At 42.1% G+C, this 18,319-nt stretch overlaps 1 protein-coding gene across 1 annotated transcript in view; it reads left to right on the forward strand.

Annotated features, from left to right (window-relative positions):
• Positions 1–17,319, forward strand: part of TBCK (TBC1 domain containing kinase) — a 1,513,148-nt gene extending 1,495,829 nt beyond the window's left edge. Inside the window, exon 26 of the mRNA XM_086962029.1 lies at positions 16,232–17,319. Within this exon, the coding sequence (XP_086818155.1) occupies positions 16,232–16,342 (111 nt within the window). The 3' untranslated portion in view covers positions 16,343–17,319. The remainder of the gene's footprint in view (positions 1–16,231) is intronic.
• Positions 17,320–18,319: the final 1,000 nt, after the last annotated feature.

Below are 18,319 nucleotides of genomic sequence, written 5' to 3' on the forward strand. Positions count from 1 at the left end.
TACCACCGCTCAAAGAGGGCGAGCGGGAATCCACTACTGACCTTTTAACTAAAGCTAAGATCTGGTGTGCTGATACATGCAGCGGGGAGGATACTTCAGGTTCGCTTATTTTTGCAAGGAGGGTGGGATGGGTTGGAAAACAACCAAAGACCATTCAGGGGGACTGCGTGGTTATAAACTTCAACAGGGCTGATCTGGCAGATAAACTCTTTTGGGATGGTTCAGATATATCGGCAATGGACCATGTGAGACCTGTCCCCTTAGGTTTTTTCTACCCCCCCCCAGAGAGAGACACTGTTAGATACCGCCATCCTGCCACAGGTCCAACCTTGAAACAAACCCTGAGGGGGGGGCAGCATTGGGGTTTTCCCTCAAACTCGTGTTCAAAGGACAGAGGTTGCTTCATTGTCATCCAACATCCAGGCGGCTGATGGTGCAGCAGCGGGTAGTGGGTTAGTCACCAGCAACCGCTTTGCCCCCCTGTCAGGCATGGAGGGTATTGATTGACCATTAGTCCATGCGCGGCCTCCCCCAGAAGGACCACTCGACCGGGAGGAGGATACGGTGTGTAAACTCCTTAGTTGGAAAGTGGCCGGTATTAGAACTAAAAAAACGGATGAGGATTGGGTGGGTCTGGTCTCAAGGTACGAAGTCATAGCCCTCCAAGAGGCATGGGATACCGCGGACAATTTCTGGATGGATGGCTTCACTAGTTTTGTCATTGCCGCCTCCCCAAGCAGAGCGGGTAGAGCCATGGGAGGCCTCATATTCCTATTTTCCTTAAACCTTAAAGGTCCTTGAGACTGGTTAATAACCCTTCCCCAAATATTTTAATAGTCGAAAGGTCAGTTTCCCCTACCAGGAGCACTTTTTATATTAATTTTTATAACGCATGGAATAAGGACACTGGCAACAATAGTATAGCCATTCTAGAATCCTTCTTATCTTCTGTCAGTCAAAACAAATGTTTTAATCATGAATTTATCTTCATGGGGGACTTTAATATCCATCCATGTAAAGATTTTTGTGGTATAGGCAACCACGAGGGGTGTGCAGGGTTAGAAGGCCCACACTTTGAGCACTCCATAGAGAAGAGTTAGAAGATCTGCTGGGCAATTGCAATTTTTATGAACCAAACTCCCCTGAAGGAAAATCCAGAACTATTACTTACAAAGGCTCCATCCCGGGGTCCATCATTGACTATATATTTATGACTCCAGGGATCCAGAACAATGGTCTCTGTACATAGCGATCATAATCCCGTAGTACTTGAGGTGGCCTGGGGGCAGTATATGGGGCCTAAGCCACACCCCCTGGAGGGAAGGCCCACATTACGTCCGGTGGATCAGGGGAGAAGGCTTAAGTGGTCGAATGTGGTGCCTGACACTTTTTATGCGGAAATCTTACCCAAAATTGATGGATACATAGAGGTCTGTCAAAACAATACGGCCCCGGACCATGAAATAACGGGGGCTTTTGAAGCAATATGTAGCCAAATTTCGTCCGACCTAACAACCAGTACGAGGCTCGGAGTTACTAACCACCGCCGCTGGTTTGACTCAAATTGCTCCAAAGCACACAGATCCTTGATGCTTGCACTCAATCATAACCGAGGGATAAGAAGAACATAGCCTCCCTAAGGAAGCAATACAAGTCCGCCCTTGAAACCAGGAAAGAGGAAATTAAGAAAACAGCCTGGGAGAATTTACTCAGCTTGGACGTCTTGAGGGACAGTAGACAATTTTGGGCCATAATTAATCAGCCCTTTTTCTCCGAATCGACCAATTCAGATATGGATTGTCATTTCGGATGACAAATGGACTACCCACTTTAGTGCAGTATATGGAGGTGCACCCTCGGACTGCACATTGAATTCATCTGTAGTACCTGAGGCACCCCCTGTGAGTTTTAACAAGAGCGAGGTGGAAAAAGCTATTCATGACACCACAAAGAACAAAGCGACGGGCCCCGAAGGGGTGCTGGCAGATTTTTATAAACACTCACCAAGCCTCTGGGCGGGAGTCCTGACCAATGTATTCAATGCCGCTAATGGTAACTCTTTTCCAACCACCTGGGCAACTTCCATCATCGTCCCAATCTTTAAGAAGGGCCACCGGGACGACCCAGGGTGCTATAGGCCCATATCTCTCCTGGACTTCGCCATTAAGATCCTAGGCAGAGTCCTATTAGTTAAGTTGAGGGAGAGCATTGAGAACTGCGGTGGGTTGGCCAACATCCAATATGGGTTTAGGTAGAAGAGGGGAACAATGGAGCAGTGCTCAAATTTGCACCTTCTGATCGCCAAGTACACGGTGGCTAATGAGGGGTCTTTATTCCTGGCGTTTATGGACCTCTCCTCAGCCTTCGACTTGGTGAATTTGTCCAAGTTGTGGGCCACACTGTTGAGGATTGGGATAGACGGGGCTTTAGTCAGGTTCATGGCTTCCCTTCATCAGGATTTGTTTGCTATGGTCAGGGTCACCAGGGAGGGAAGATGTAGTCCCCAGTTTAAGTCCATGCGTGGGGTAATGCAGGGCTGTATATTAGCCCCCCTACTGTTCACCATATATATTAACAGCCTGGGTAGTCACCTGGAGGAGGCGGGGGAGACGTCCCGCGTGTAGGAGAAGCTAAGATTCCTGCTCTCCTATACGCGGATGACACAGTCCTGATAGCCCGTACTGGCATTGGCCTCCAGCGTTTGTTGCATGCATTTCGTGCCTTTATGGACGAATTGGACATGAAGGTCAATGCAGGCAAATCTCACACAATGGTGGTCGGATCCCATAGACGCAAAGGGAAAACAAAAATCTTTAGGTGTAAGAGCGAAGTAGTCTCAAGAACGGCGACTTTCCCCTACCTGGGGGTGCTCTTCGATGAGAGGGGATCGTGGGGCCCACAGGTCAGGGCAAAAAGCCTATCAGTGGCCAGGTCATCGGCGGCTCTCATGGGCTTCTCAAAAAGACTGGGGGCTAGGCCGATGGAGGCCTTATTGAAGGTATATAGTAGCAAATGTATCCCAATTGCCATGTATGGTGCTCCAATTTGGGGATATGTACGGCTAGAGCCTATACAGAGGGCAGAAAATAGGTTTTTGCGTTCCCTATTGTCAGTCCCAATATCTACTCCAACATACTCAATCCATGCGGAGGTGGGCATGGATTATGTTACAGACAGGCTCAACTTGGCACCGCTGTCTTTTGGTTAAGGACATGGCTCAGTAAGGAGTTAACTCTGAACCATTCAATCATGGAGGAAGTCATGTCGCTAGATCACTCCAAAAAGAACCCCTGGTTGGAATATCTGAGGAAGTCATTTGCTCAAGTGGGGAGACCGGAACTCTTTGAATCCCCTTCTTGTATCAGGACTGTGGATGTAGTCTCAGTTAAGAGGCAGTTTATGACCTTGGCAAGATTAGCCCGCGAGGAAAGGGAATTGCAGAAGCCCTCTGTGAGGTCTCATTACATATTAAAAAGCTCCACCTCACTGGAACCCTACCTCAGCATTGTTACTAGGCCTTTCCACAGATTCCTCTTAATTAAGTTTAGATTTAACCTGATCCACTATTATTTGGGCAAATATCAGTCTTGGGCCAGACCAGAGTCAGCCCCTCCCTGCTCTTGTGACAGCTTTTCAACCCAGGACACCATGCATTTATATATATATTGATGTTCCTATTTCTGTTGTATCTACAAATGAAAATTTCAGAAAATAATAATAAATAGATTTATGTTTACCAAATAAATACTCTCTGTGTGGGACTATAATGATGTTTTTCAAAGATTAGAGTGTTTGCCTTTTTATAGATTTAGTCCTAGGGGGGGTTCTTCTCGTTCTTGATCAAAATGAGCAAGTGCCAAGAGGCCCCGCGGAAAGTAAACTTTCTGTGTATCTAGCTCACCTCTGTCTATTTCTATTTCATTATCTCACCTCTCTCATCTCTGCCTACCTCTGCTTATGTCTCTGTTTGCCCTTTGGCATCTTAAGGATTTTTAGAGGCCCCGGAAAGACATCTTTCGGTTTGTGTGAACTCAATTTCGGAGAGTTTGGTTGACATCATGTGAGCTTCTGTTGGTAGAAATGGGTAACAAAATGCAAAGTTGTTACTAACAGAAGCCCCCAAAATATGTATTTCCCAGGGCTTCAAAAATAAGATGACATTGACTTATAAGGTTCCAAGACCAGTCTCAAATGTAATTGTGTTCGTCAAGTGCAACGAATTCTCGAAGTGTAGAACATCACTTAGCAGCAAGTGTGGAAGCAGGAGAGACCTGCGTGCAGTGAAGCTGCCCCTCCCCCACGCCCCATCCAGATCGCTTCACCACACTCACCAGGCATCTTGTGTCATTTTACCGCTCCACTTGAGACCCTCAACAGTGATGTTTCAGTGACGTGCTGTAAACACGACATGATTAATGATCTTCACGAAAGATACTACCGGGTTTTTCACAATGAAGGGACAATAAATGGAGATCCTTTCTGGCCTGATTACTTTATGTTGACCTTCGTTACGCCCTTTTCATCATCCTCTTTACACGTCTTTTTCCTGTGTAGATCAAGTGTGCAAACAAACCCAACTACGTCAGAACAACCTGCACAAAGAAACACCTGACCCTGAAACTGCTGTAACACCTCTTTGCTGAAAAATGCACACAAATTGCAAGTGTCATCTTGAAGAGTTTGGGGGCCCTGGGCAAGAAATATTTTGGGGTTACTATTAAGAATAACTGTGGATTTTATTACCCTCTTTCTACTAATGCAAGTCCCATGATACCAAACAACAATGACTTATGCATTAAAGGCATAGATAGAGGAATCGGCACAGGTGAGATATACAAAATATCACTATGCATTTGCACATGCATTAAAACGTCTCTTCAAATTACATATTAGACAAGTTTAAAACTTTTACGCTAAATGGACTAGATGGAATCCCCTAAAGACAAATCAGAAAAAAATCTATATTATGTATGTAGGGGGAAGCCCATGTAGTGGTATAGACAATGTTTACGAATACCTACTGGAATTATGCCCGAGTGGCTACCATGCTGCGCATGGAATAGTCCAGTGCTGGCATCCTCATAAGTGGTGTGAATCGCCTACTGTTTCAACAACTTCATGTAGCAGCAATAGGCTCAGGTTTCACCCTTCCACGATGAACCAAAAGTGATGGCCTACGAGTTCATTTATTGAGAGACCAGCATCACCATTGGATGAATTATGGGATGGGCTTGGGTGCACAATATAAACATAAGGAATGGCTCATCACCTAGCAAGACGCTTGTGTTAGCAAACGCCATTCAACAAAAGCTTTAAAGGAATCTACATAATTAGCCCTGAAGTGTAATCTAAATCACCCGAGGCAGCAATGGTTACTAGCAATACAGAAAGGGGGGAAAAACACCCCGTAAATTTGGAACTGTGTAAGAAGCAAACCACCAGACCTTCCACTGCAGCAATCTAATGTGGTGCCCAGTATGCTCAACTTGAGACATGTCGCTCCTGCACTGACACAATTGACAAGCTCTGTAAGAACAGCCCTTACAAATGTTTGAGGATCAAAAAGCATTGCAACTCCAAAGATGTAGGCATTTCAAAAAATACCATGAAGAAAAGTGTTCCTTTTGTCAGACACAGACTATCATGGTTGCCAGGCGCCTAGAACCTTGACTGCAGAGACTTCTCTGACATAGCCCTGCCCTGATACCCTAACTCCCCAGCTTCCAAACCATCAAATGACATTGGCAACGAAAAGCTTCACCATAGACAGAATATAGAACTAGTTCAGAAATCTAGGGGTAGAAAAAATTATCTTTCCAGGGCCAAGCAGTGCAACAAGGGAAAACCATTGTCCCCATGCCAAAAAAGGTTCTTCAAGAACCTGTACTCTGTATATTGTTTAAGAGCTAGTTGCTGGAAAAGAATCCTGGGAAATCTTACAGCATCTCTGTCATTCAGTGAAATGATAGGGCATGTAGCCATCAAGCATTGAGAAAGCATAGCCAAATGTTTCTGTTTTCTTCATTACTCATCATCAAGACAGGCTCTTTGTCGAAAGTAGTTTACTATGTGATATTTTACTATGAGTGCCTTTTAAGTTCAAATCTTATAACACAAACTTTGTCTTTCTGAGGATACAGCCTAACTCTGCTATTTTAGTCTGGTCAGTAAATGGGCTCTACTTTCAGCTTCCATGATGTTGTAGCTTAAGATGTTGTTTCATTATGAAATGTTCTTTCTAGGACAGTGGGGGATAAAAATGCACAAGTCGTCGAAAATTTACCAACTGCTTCCATTAAGGAAAAGCCAGATGTATTGCTCGGGCAGAACTTTAGGTACTGCCCCACATCAATCCCTATAAATGCACTAAGAAACTGAGCTAATCCTCTTTAGTTCTGTCTTTGCTGGAGACCGGCCTCTTCACTTCTCCGCTGCAGATTCAGGTATGCCTTACTTTACTCATACCTACAACTGTTCAGTCTTGACAGATCCTTTTTTTATTTCCCCCACCCTGTCTTTCTTTACCAAAGACAATTTTAGGAATGGGGGCTCAGCTTTGTATCTAAATAAAATAGTTTCTCCTCTGCTTCTCCGTTTTCTTTGACCTCGACAGCCAGGCTCAGGTCAGAATCTGTTTACTTCATAGATATTGAGTTAATCCTGTGTTAGGAGTGAATTACTTTTCAGCATTCATACTTGATTGGCTTAGTATTTGCTACGAGTGATTGTGCGGTGCTTTGTTAGTAGAGTTGTGTGGGCATATTGATGAATTTTCTACCTAACAATGATTTCTAAAGTCTTTTGGGTACCTCACTCTATTTTCACTTCCTCTATCATAAGTTTGTTCCTCTAACCTTTTTGTTCCTGAGCTATGTAACTTGTTAATTCTTTTTTACCAATTTTCTTCAACCTTAAAATGTATCCAACATCTCTTTTTCTGCTTTTCACTTTCCTCTCTTTCTCTACTAATTAACTGTTGCATTCTATTATCTCGATTTAAAAGTTCTGTTTTGGTAGAAGAATTGGACGCTGATGAAACCACCGTACAGCTTTTGTGAACAAACGGATTCATTGATCACATTTTTCTTAAATTTGAAGGCTAAAATTAAAATGCCTTGTAATGGCAAACATGTTTGCTTTGGTGAACTTCTTGCCAAGGCATTCCCATAGTCTGAGTATTCACAGGACCAATGCCAAGCAGCAAATATTTCACACCTTTCTGGGGTAGGCTCTCTTTACTTTCCTAAAGCTTCTGTCTGGGCAAAGGCATTGCTGTGCTCTTTCTTGCTCTGGGACTGATAAATGCAAGCACGGTACATGGTGTCAGGCTAATGTCTACAGATTCTGTACATGTTGAGGATTCCAGGGCACCCTCGACCATATATAGGTCCTGTGGCACGGGATACAACTCATTATCCAAGGCCACATTATCACAGAGGCTTGAGTTGAAACATTAAAATGCATGTAGTAGTCGTATTTAAATACATACACTAGTTTAACTCAAGTCTTGTAATATTCGAGACATGCGTATATCTACCTACCCCCACCCAACTCTCTGCCAACTCTTCACTCATCCCATGCGTCTGTCCCCTCCATACAGCTTTATGCTGATCCTTTGCTTTTCCCCATACCTTTCAACACACATTTCATTCTTTACCCTTACCCTTGCACACTGATTCTCCTAGGAAGTTATGCTCATTTGCTTCTCACCACATGCAACCCACTTCAGACACTACTCACTGCCCGCCCATATACTCCTATAACCTCCCTTCCCTTTCCTCCTCACAGCGTTGCTCTCCATACACTACTACTTCATCCTAATGCTTGTTTGTTGATGCTTGTTTAATTTGTTAGGCATAGCCCATGTAAAATGCAGGGCTACTGGAATAATGATTCTGTGGCTGCAATGTTTTTTGAATGAATATGGATTTACTGAAGTTATCGCATAATTCATCTGCTGCTGCTTGATTTGCAGACTTTTAACAACAAAAACATTTTAAATTCAAACGGATCAAAAGTCTTTCAAATGTGGCTGCACGTTTTGAAGTGCAGTGTCAGACAATCACAAAGTTGCCTGGTTACCTAGTTACTTATTGGCGAATGCGAGTATTAAACTGGTTCTAACGAGGTTAAACTTTTACCTGGGCAATGTTCACATGTATAAAAATGACAAAATAATGAAGTAATACTATCACATAATGAGACTCATTACCCCAAATATTGTGTCTTTTCTTGATGCATAATTTAACCTTTTCCATAATTTGAACCTCCCCTGTATCATAATTCCAGTGGCTCCGTTAAAGCTGTTAATAGTAGATCAGTACCTGCATAGGATTAATGCATTCTGTTGCTGTCCTATGATGAGCAACCACAAACTACTGAGGAGAGACAGCAGAGAACAAGCTTTAACATTTTGTGCATGGCTAAAGAGAATTGGGATAATGTTATAGTGCAAACAAATATACACATGAAAGGTGCCGATTCTAAAAAGGGACAGCTGATGTTTACACATTCTCAGTTCCCGTGGATGACCACCGGACACATCTGCAGGTTGACACTGACATGGCTGCCATCTTGGCCTACTCAAAACAGATCTGACAGGTATAAATAGGGGATCTTGACTTCTCTCAAGTCTTTTTTGAGAGGGTAAGAAATGTTTAGGCTCATGCTTAGCTCTAATAAATTAGAGTCCTGTGGCAGGAAGTTACCAGAGTGCTCAGTATTCTATGAGCAATGCACCAGATGCCTTTTTTTTAGCAGATTTTTATTAATGTAAATTACACTTACGGTTTACTCCTCATTGAAATAGTATAACATCTAGAAACAGACTAGTAAATGCGTTTGAATATATTGGACATTATATTAACTGTGATAACAGTTCTCAGTCACTGTAGCATTTTTGAGCATGTAAAGGGTAAAAAACACAAGCTTCCTTTTTTTTATTTCAAAAGATTTTATTAGAAGAATTTGTACATAAAAGTACAGAGTAAGCTGAAACTAAGGCAATACTGGTTTGCTGTAGTTACACGCATAAGTAATGATACATACTGGCTTGCTGAGGCGCTTGAGTGATGGTTATACATAAACAGCTTGAAACCTCGGCGTTACATACAGGTTCATATGCGTTGCCCCTGTCGGGCGGAAGAGAAAGTGTATAGAGGTAAGTAGGACGAAAGACGAGAAGAAGCAAAGGAGAAATGGACACGAGTGTGGTGTGTTGTGGGTTGCATGACTACAGAGTTTGCTGACGGGTGGCGCCAAGGGGGGGGGGGGACCATGAGGGTGTCTGGCGGAGTGGTGCGTTCATGGCGAGAAATGGTATTTGTCCAGGGAGAGCCACATCTCATTGCCCCGTCTAACTTCTGGTGTTTGATTTTTTGTTATGTTGTCCGCACCCCTTAGGAAGGTGACCCAGTTGAACCAGACTCTGAAAGTGGCCCACCCAGTGTCCTTCCAGTTAGAGAGGATTGTCTTGGTTGCCGCCGTGAGGAGTAGGTCAATGAGGCTCCTGTCATTGGCAGAGTGTATCTCTGAGGCCATGAAGGCATTTGTTAGGCTGAGGAGGTATAGTTGTGGAGTGTACCCTGTTACATCATAGATGAAATCTCTTACTGTAGCCCAGAATGTTTTAACTTTAGAGGTCTCCTTTCTGTTTCTGACAGTTCCAACATAGTTCGTTGTCTATGAGCCCGACCGCTGCTAGGCGTGCCGGGGTCCAGTACGCTCTGTGTAGGTGCCAGAATTGTGTTTGTGCCTCTGTGGTGGTGACCTTGTTCCTGCTTGCCGAGGTGAGCTTTTTCTCTCTCGCTAAAGCGCCCTGCGTGTAATGTTTCCCAGTATTCTATGGCCTTACTGTTTAATCTAGATGTTTTTGCCCTTAGTAGTTTATATAGGTATGACGTTTGGTGCCCAAGTTTGTTGAGATTTGTCAGGTATTGGTGTATTGTTGGTACTTCTTTGCTTAGTCCTGCTTTGGTGATTGCTGCCTTAATTTTGAGAAAGTTATATAGTTCTTTGTCTGGGAGGTCGTACTTCTGTTGTAGGCTGGCAAAGGTGGATGGGGATCCGCGTTCCTCTGGTTGGGATGGGGTGTGGATGCCTCGCTGGAGCCAGGAGGTTAAGGTGAGTATGCTGTTCTTGTATTTTATTTTTGGGTTGAACCAAATGGATTCCCATTTTGTACTTTTTAGGCTTTTTTCCATTCTTTTGTCTACTTGTAAGAGGGCGTTTTTGGTGTTCCTGAGAATTGTGCTGCTAGCTTCCGGGTGTTTGTTAGCAGTGAGGAGGGCCGCAGGGTTTAGGCCACCCAGCAGGGCTCTTTCTAGTTCCAGCCAAGCCGGCGTATAACCCTGTTCTGGCGTGAGCCAGTATATGCCTTGTCTGGCAAGGCAGGCTGTCTGGAAGGTCTTAAAGTTTGTGACCTTGAGCCCCCCTAGGTCCTTACTGAGCCTAAGTTTCTGGAGGATAATCCTGGCTTTTTTACCCCTCCAGAGGAACGTGTTAATCATGGTGTTCAGTTTTTTGTGAAAATCTTCTGTAACTATTAGTGGCAGCCTGCTCAGCAGGTAGTTAACCATAGGGGTTATCATCATTTTGATTGTTTCTACCCTACCCCACCAGCTGATGTACTTGGGGGACCACATGTCTAGCCTGTCTTATGTAATACATGTTATTCTCTAGCCCCCCTATAAAAGCCCATCTCTAATTTCCTTTTTACGGGCAACTTGTGATGCATCTAGCCGCCTGAATAAAAAAGAAATATGTAGTCGTGCAACTGTAATAATTTATTACGGTTGAGTTCTGACGTCATAATATCTTCTTTACGAGCCAGCAGAAAGGGAGAAAGGCAGGTCATTGAGGGTAATTGCAGCAACATTTTAAGCAAGCACAAAGAGACTTGGATTTCCTTTCTTCTGAAATGTTTTTTCTAAATTGAAAATCTTTCAGTCGAAACGCGATATTTACTGGAATCGGTCAGTTTTTTTCCATGCAGTAGGTCATTACAGGAAAGATAGCTTTTGATAGAGGCTTCTAACAGCAGATTTCTCACCTTGTGAATTTCTACAGATGCCAAACTGGATCCTTTTGAATGATTTTCATAACAACTACCAACCTCGCGTGCTGGGAGGTGGTGTTGTGCTGCTCTGCTTCGGATCTGACCTGCCCCGGATGTGAAGCCATGCCACCATATCCGTGCCTTCCGATATGGAGCTGGAGCTCCTTCGCTCTGTCAGAGTTCCAAAAGTAATTTTTTCACTTCAAATTCTACCATTGTGCTGGACAATTCCACACAAAAGGGCTTAAATTGTGTTAGGATTACCTTAAGCAGATGTCAGTGAAGGACCAACACTAAGTCTGTCTCTGGTGTCTCGGCTCCAAGCACTTCTCGATATCTTGTGATCAAAGCGTGTCATTCCAACAAATTGTCATTCTCAGCGGGAGCATTTTTAGGCCGATTTATGTTAAACTTCTTCTAATGTGTTATGTGACAAATTACTGACTAATTATTAGTGTGTTTAATGCTGCGTCACAGATTACACTTTTATTCATGATGCCCGCAACAACACTGTATCTTTTATATGAAGGAGCAAGACCCAAAGTGTTTAAGCGGTTTATGGGAATGGTGATATTGCGACTATTTATTACTAGGAACAAAATGGCCTCTTACGTAACTTAAAAAGATATTGTAAGTCAACTTGGAGCTCCATGGCATTATAAAGGCCTTCAACCTTCGCCCTCATTCTATATGCTCATGAAACTTCTCAGTGACTTCCAATATCATTATAATGTTCTTGTTCTATCATTCAAGAATATAAAAAAAATGTACAACAACCAGAGGCTGTCATTATGCAAGTAAAGCTTTTAAGAACTGTGGCCTCAATCACAATCTCGCCGAGAGATACATGTGTGGGACGTTATTCAGCAGCCTGGAAAGGGGAGGCCAGGAAGATTCGTAGTGGATAACTAATTAAAGAAGCCGTGCTGAATGAGGCTTGCTCTTAGAAACCCTGTACCTGATGGAGCATTTATCTGATCAAGTTCATGCTCTTTTATATTGTATGTTATACTTATTTTATATTTCAGCCATTGGCCTTTTTTGCTTCCAGAACCTTCAGTCATTGACTTTTTTTGCGCTTGAACCTTCGGCTTATTTTGCATCTGAACCTTCAGCTCCTAGCTTCAGACATTGCCAATTGGAAGTATTTTATTTATTACATTGAAAGTTGAGTAATTTAATCTCACTGTTTTCTGATGTATGTTTGGGTATGTTTTTTCCGCCTCAATTGTAATGCCTGTGAGAATATTTTATATCTGAAATTAGCCACTGAACAGCCCAGTAGCACTGGGGAACTAACACTGACATAATCTTCTCACTAATGAATGCTACATAAAAGCAAGCATTATTTTTTCTATAGCATCAATTTGAGATGTTTTTGTCAGTGTTCACTCCCCAGTGCTGTTGGGTAAGTAAGCATTGGCAAAGCCCATAGGTTGAGGCTCTGTATGATTGTGTGTTGACCCCAAGAGGAGGTATTGCTATGTTCAAATGCCATAATTTTGGTAATATGGTTCCTTCCAGGGGGTTAGGGCTTGCACTGTTCTGCCAGAATTTACCAACCATCACAAAACGTATGACGGGAAGAGCAACAGAAGAAACCAGCTTCACTCTTCTCTATACAGTAAATATATGTACTATGTAATGTGAGACGGTTTTTTACTGACGCAGGGTGTGCAGAAGTTCTTATTCTTTATCAAGATGGTACTTCTCCCAGAGATATAGTTTCTAGGCATACATTGAGATCTTCTACTTCATCAGAGGTCTTGGGGACTTCAAGTGCTTCTTTTTTGCATCGTTCCTATGCAATTGCCAACTATAGAGTCCTGCCACAGGAGTCGTGATACTGAACAGCAATTAATGTGATGAGAATACTAAAGGATCTTGTTTTCACTATGGAAGCGTGAGTGTAATGGGTTTAAAAATGTGAATCACACACTTCTGATTTAGGTTGAACCATCGTAAGTAGTGAGTTCTCCTAGACTGTTCTTTTGACTTTGTTGGAGTTGGTTCCAAATGACAATGAAACATACAGACTCCCTCATACACATGGGTGAATACCTGGATACATTTTAATTTGCAAAGCTCTGCTGTAGTAGTTAATGAGAGAATGTCGTGAAACAATTCTAGGTCTAGGGGTATCCAGAATCATTCTGTTAGTGCAAAGGTAATAGAGTGATTATTTTAGATTTGCACATAATGGAGATTAGTCGAGCTGTATTGTATTGTAATTGCTTTTATATAGCGCTTACTACACCTGACGAGGCGTCAAAGTGCTTTTCCAGCGAGTAGCACTTTACTCCGGAACCCTGCTGTGAGGCGGTATGTTGCCGAAATGTATTCACAGATTGCTGCATTGATTCTATTCGCGGGACTAAACTTTGTTTCGTCAGGTTATACAGGGCACCACTCTGCTCCATAAACTATTGAGCGTTCGCTCTCTCTGTGGTTGCACAGTTCTTTGCAGTTTTTCATTGTATGACCTAAACAAGAAAATATGATTGAAGGGAAGACTTTTTACGTAGGTTTTCCTCAAGTTGTCCTCTCCTTGGCTTGACATGCCTAGCAATATCTCCTGTGGATTTGAACCAAAAAGCCAGAAATGGAGATGTGAATGTTATCTCTGGCATGACTTGGGTACTCATTGTTCTGTGTTGTTTTCTGTTTTAAAAAGGGTTTAAGAGTAACACTATGAGTAGCTTTGTTAGTAGGTAAGAGGGGTAGCCAGCACTTACAGGATAAGCACTTGGTGGTCCGCTTCAGAAAACGTTTCGGGCACTTTAGTTCTGCTTGGGTGTGCAAAAAGTGCTTGCTAAGAGTGGAGATAGTAGATCCTGAATTAAAGAATCAGGACCAGTGGGCGTTTATGCTAGCATATAAGGTTTATGACCCTGCACAATGTGGAGGTAGTCCGGAGTTTGAACTGCCATAAATTTGTGGCCAGGGAAGTAAAAATGGGTTTTCTGTGTGGTGGTGCGCGATAAGGCTATTGAGAAGCTGATGAGCTCCGTCAAAGTGAGAACGTTGTTCATATTCACGAAAATTTCTATTTGCTTTCCAAAGTCAATTTGTGAACCTTAAATTAATACCAAAAAGCCTGCAGTAAACGTGCAAATTAGATGTGGAAAAATCCCGAACACCTGCGTATTTTCAGTTAAGGTTTCATTTGAAAAAAAAGCTATAATCCAGCAGATCTTTTCAGCAGCAGAAAATCTGACCATTTAAGGCTAGGTGGTAGCATTGAAATCTTTGATTTTAGTATATCACAACCAAATGCATGATTTTTTTAAGCAACTCAGCTAGAGAGTCCTTTATGAAAATTGTAGGCACATGCTTGGAGCACGTAAAGTTACACTTTCGTTTATGAATCGCACTCCGAGTTCTTCCTTTCTAGTGTGCTTTCTCTGCCTTTTACATTAGGCCTGGGCGATAAGTTCTGTTCCGCTTTGGGAATTTGGGGAATTTCTCGTTCCGCACAGAACACGAAATTGGCCAAAATTCTGCGTTCTGCGACTTTGCGATTTTTTTTTTGCTTGTTTGCGTTCTCACAATGCGAGTTCGCAAGTTATTTCCCCCCGAGCCCGCAAACAGCGATTGCGAACAGGAAAAAAGCATCAAGAACAAGCAATTCCGCGTGTTCGCGGAATTTCTGCGTGTTCGCAGAGATTTTTTACCGTTTCGCGGAGATTTGCGTAACGTGATTACGCAAATTCTGCCCACCCCACTTTAAATCCTATTAATTTCCTTGTATTACGAAACATTCCTTTTTTTATGGTTTAGATCATTCTCATGTAAACACACCTGGCTTTCTTGATGGTATTTTTTTTTCTTTAGCACACCTGCATATTTCGATACCTCTGTTTTAATAATAGAGAAAGCCAAAGGGTCTTTAAGTATTCTATATTTCGTTGCCATACTCCAGGTGGCACAGGAATCAAGTCCTTACAATTCACATCTTTTGGTCTTGGTGGATAGCGACCCTGAGGATCTTTAGGAGGAGTAGGGAAAGGAGGGAGTCAGAGAAGGTGTAATCTAGGATTAAGGGGACGTACAGCATTGAAAGTGTGATGCCATTAAAAGAGCCCACAGAGATTCTTGGAAGAGGGAGATTTGGTGGGGCATACAACATTAGAAATGCAATACCAATAACCCTAGCCACATCTCTAGTTGGAAAAGATACGTTTGAGTGTGTGTACAACATTGGAATTCCGATGACAGTAAATCCGGCCAAAGTGCTTCCTGGAAGAGGGACGTTGTTTGAACCCTCTAACAAAGTACTATAGAAGAAAGGTTTTGAGGTCATCATAATTCTTGGGTCTCTTGGGTCTTCAGCTCGTTGGAGTGTTCCAGTTTTCAGCTGCTGCTACAGCTAAAGTGTTTCTCAGAACCTCTATGCATTTCAGTGTTCTCTTTAAAGGAGGAATAATGTTCTTAGTTGATCGTTCACATCTTTTAACTGCCATTCAAATATGACACCTTCCCACACAAACTGAAACACTATCTTTAAGGGATGATGGACGTTCTATCCTTTGGTGGTGGGGAAAGTGGCAAATGTATGTACTTTGATCCATTTACAGTGTCTTGTTACGGTGAGGGTAAAGTAGTTGAATTTCTTGACAAAATTTCTCTTTTTGTGCCAGTTGTACGACAATCTGAGGAATCAATGGTTGAGGCTCTTATTGAACAAGGGAAACATCTTCTGAAGTTTGAAGAGCACTTTGTTCATCAAGCCTTGTAGAACCATGGGAAGAACATGCCATTTGCTCCCCTTGCCCCACTTAATGAGCATAATTATATTTTATATATAGTTTGTATCTTAAAATAACTCAGCCAGCAGAGCCTTTTAATCAATGTTTAGGATTATATGTATTCCAAAGAGTTTTATAACAGAATTCTAATGTTTTTGTAAGGGCCGCGCAGTGCAAATAAAGTTTGCTGATATTTGATCTGACAAGTCACAGATGATACACTGTGTTGCCTTTTCTCCTTTCTGACCTGTATGGTTTTTATTCTAAATATAACCGATGTTCTGTATAATTGTAGTTTTGGCTTTACCTCATGCATCTAGATGTTATAGTTGCCATGCTTCCCAATGAGTTTTTCTGACAATGTTTAAATCATCGGGACGGACATTAACAGTGTTTCTGGTAGTAATGGTGTCTGTCTCTTCTTTAGTTTGCAGGTCACCTGGTGCGGGTCGGTTACCCAAGAATCTGTATACTGGATGGAGGTATCAACAAGATCAGGCCAACAGGCCTACTGACCGTTCCATCTCCACAAATCTGAGTTAAACTTGTGAAAGAAAATTGAAGTGCAGTTTCTCCATCGGCCCGTATTCGCCATGGGCCCAACATGTGATTTGCAGTCATCCAAGCCCTTTGTTGCTACTTGCATTTGGAGCCAATACAATCTGCTTTGCCGGATTTCCAGCGAACACGCATATGCACCAGTTCGCGTTCAGTTCTTTCTATACAGGATTTGAGTGGAATGTGGGTTTATCATAGGTGCAAGAAAATCTTTAATGCACTGAAAAAAAATTCTTATTCTAAACAATGTATGTACTAAGATCAGAAAAGGAGGAGAAAGTATAATTAGTATTTAGAAGGTGAGCCTAGTTGTGTTATAATTATGTGTAGTTTAATCATGTATTAGTGAATAATATGTGCCTAGTGGTGCTTCAAGTAGTCGAAAAGGGATTTTCTTTTCAGGCCCCAAAGAAGGCTCACGTTTGTATGAGAAAATGGCATATGTGCTTTGTCATCACTTGGGACAGTTTTCAAAGTGTTGATTAGTGATTGCAGCGTGATATTTGCTAATTGACTTCTTCCCAGTCCAAAACCACTGATCTGCGTATTAGCCTAATCCGTCATTGTAGAGGGGGCATGCCCGCATCAATTTCAGCAATTCGGGCGATTCTAATCCGTCAGCCTTCGTTTTGAAAGTGGAGCTTCTGGCAATATTGGAAAAGCTGTGACAAGAAATTGGCAAATGCTATGGTACACTTTTCCTATATTTCAACATATGCGATTTAAGTAAAGAGAGGGATGAACGCATCAAGTGAAAATCAGTTCGAGCGGTCAGAAAATCGAGAACTGCTCTCGAGGGAACATGCTGTATAAAAAGGCTTTTTATTATCAGATAAGTGACGAAATTAATCATTACTTTAAGGCTCAATACTTACATTTATTAAAAGGATAAAAGCGCCAACGCAAATGCAAACACTGTAAAGTACATTGATGTGTACAAAATAAAGTACTTAAAATGAAGAATGCATTTTTTCTACATGTCACTTTTCATAAAAAGCTGCACCTCTACTCTACCTTGTTGCTATTCCAGCTACCTGCAAGGTAAATGAACCAATGAGAAATAAACTCTTTTAAAATGTCTTCCTCTTCCCTCCTAATCTTTTCGAATTTGCCACACCAGTGGCTCCCAAACTGGGCATACAGAAACGTAAAAACCAGCTTTTGCAATGCAATAGGTCTCGCGTTTATGAGAGTTTGAGCTATTGGCATTGTAAATGACAACACCTTTTATTTATGTGATGTTTTTAAAACAGATAAATAAAAGGCATTGGAAATTACAATGCCAATAGCTTGAACTCTCGCAAATGCAAGACCTATTGCATTGCAAATGCATTAGGAACACATGCTATACATTTTATTTAAAAGTGTTAGGAGAGAGCGTGTCCAACAAAGCTATTTGAGAAAATAGTGCTCGGAGGCTCTAATTAAAACCTACTGAGTAACAACACACATAACAGATGGTGTAGCCATGGGAGGAAACAAAATGAGACAAGGCGGTACTAAGAGGGACTACAAAGCCTATTGACCAATGAACAGCCACAGTTTACAGTGGACAATGACACAAGCCATTGAAAAATATGGGCGGAGAGTGGGCGGAGCTTCAAGTCCCTACCTGAATACAGACATGCTGCCCTGCCAAGGCTCGACCTAAAAAAATTGCTATTCATTTTTGACAAAGTTGTAGGAATAGTAATATTGGCTTTTTTGTCAGATTTGTTTTATCTTTTATTGTGGCAACTGTATTTATCTCGTTTCTATTGGTGGCAATTTTTTTTTGCTTCATAGTGATGAAGAACTCATAATATGAGAGGAAACAAAGAATAACATTGATAGGTTGGCGAATACCATGGCATGCTGTTAGCAAGAATGGTGCGTAGTTGCTGAAGGGATGCAAGAAAAGAGAGAAGCAAGGAGCATACTAGAAATAACACATTTCTTGGTTCAAGTTAAGAAATTA

Source organism: Lissotriton vulgaris, chromosome 3_1, assembly GCF_964263255.1.
Source record: "Lissotriton vulgaris chromosome 3_1, aLisVul1.2, whole genome shotgun sequence".
NCBI lineage: Eukaryota > Metazoa > Chordata > Amphibia > Caudata > Salamandridae > Lissotriton > Lissotriton vulgaris.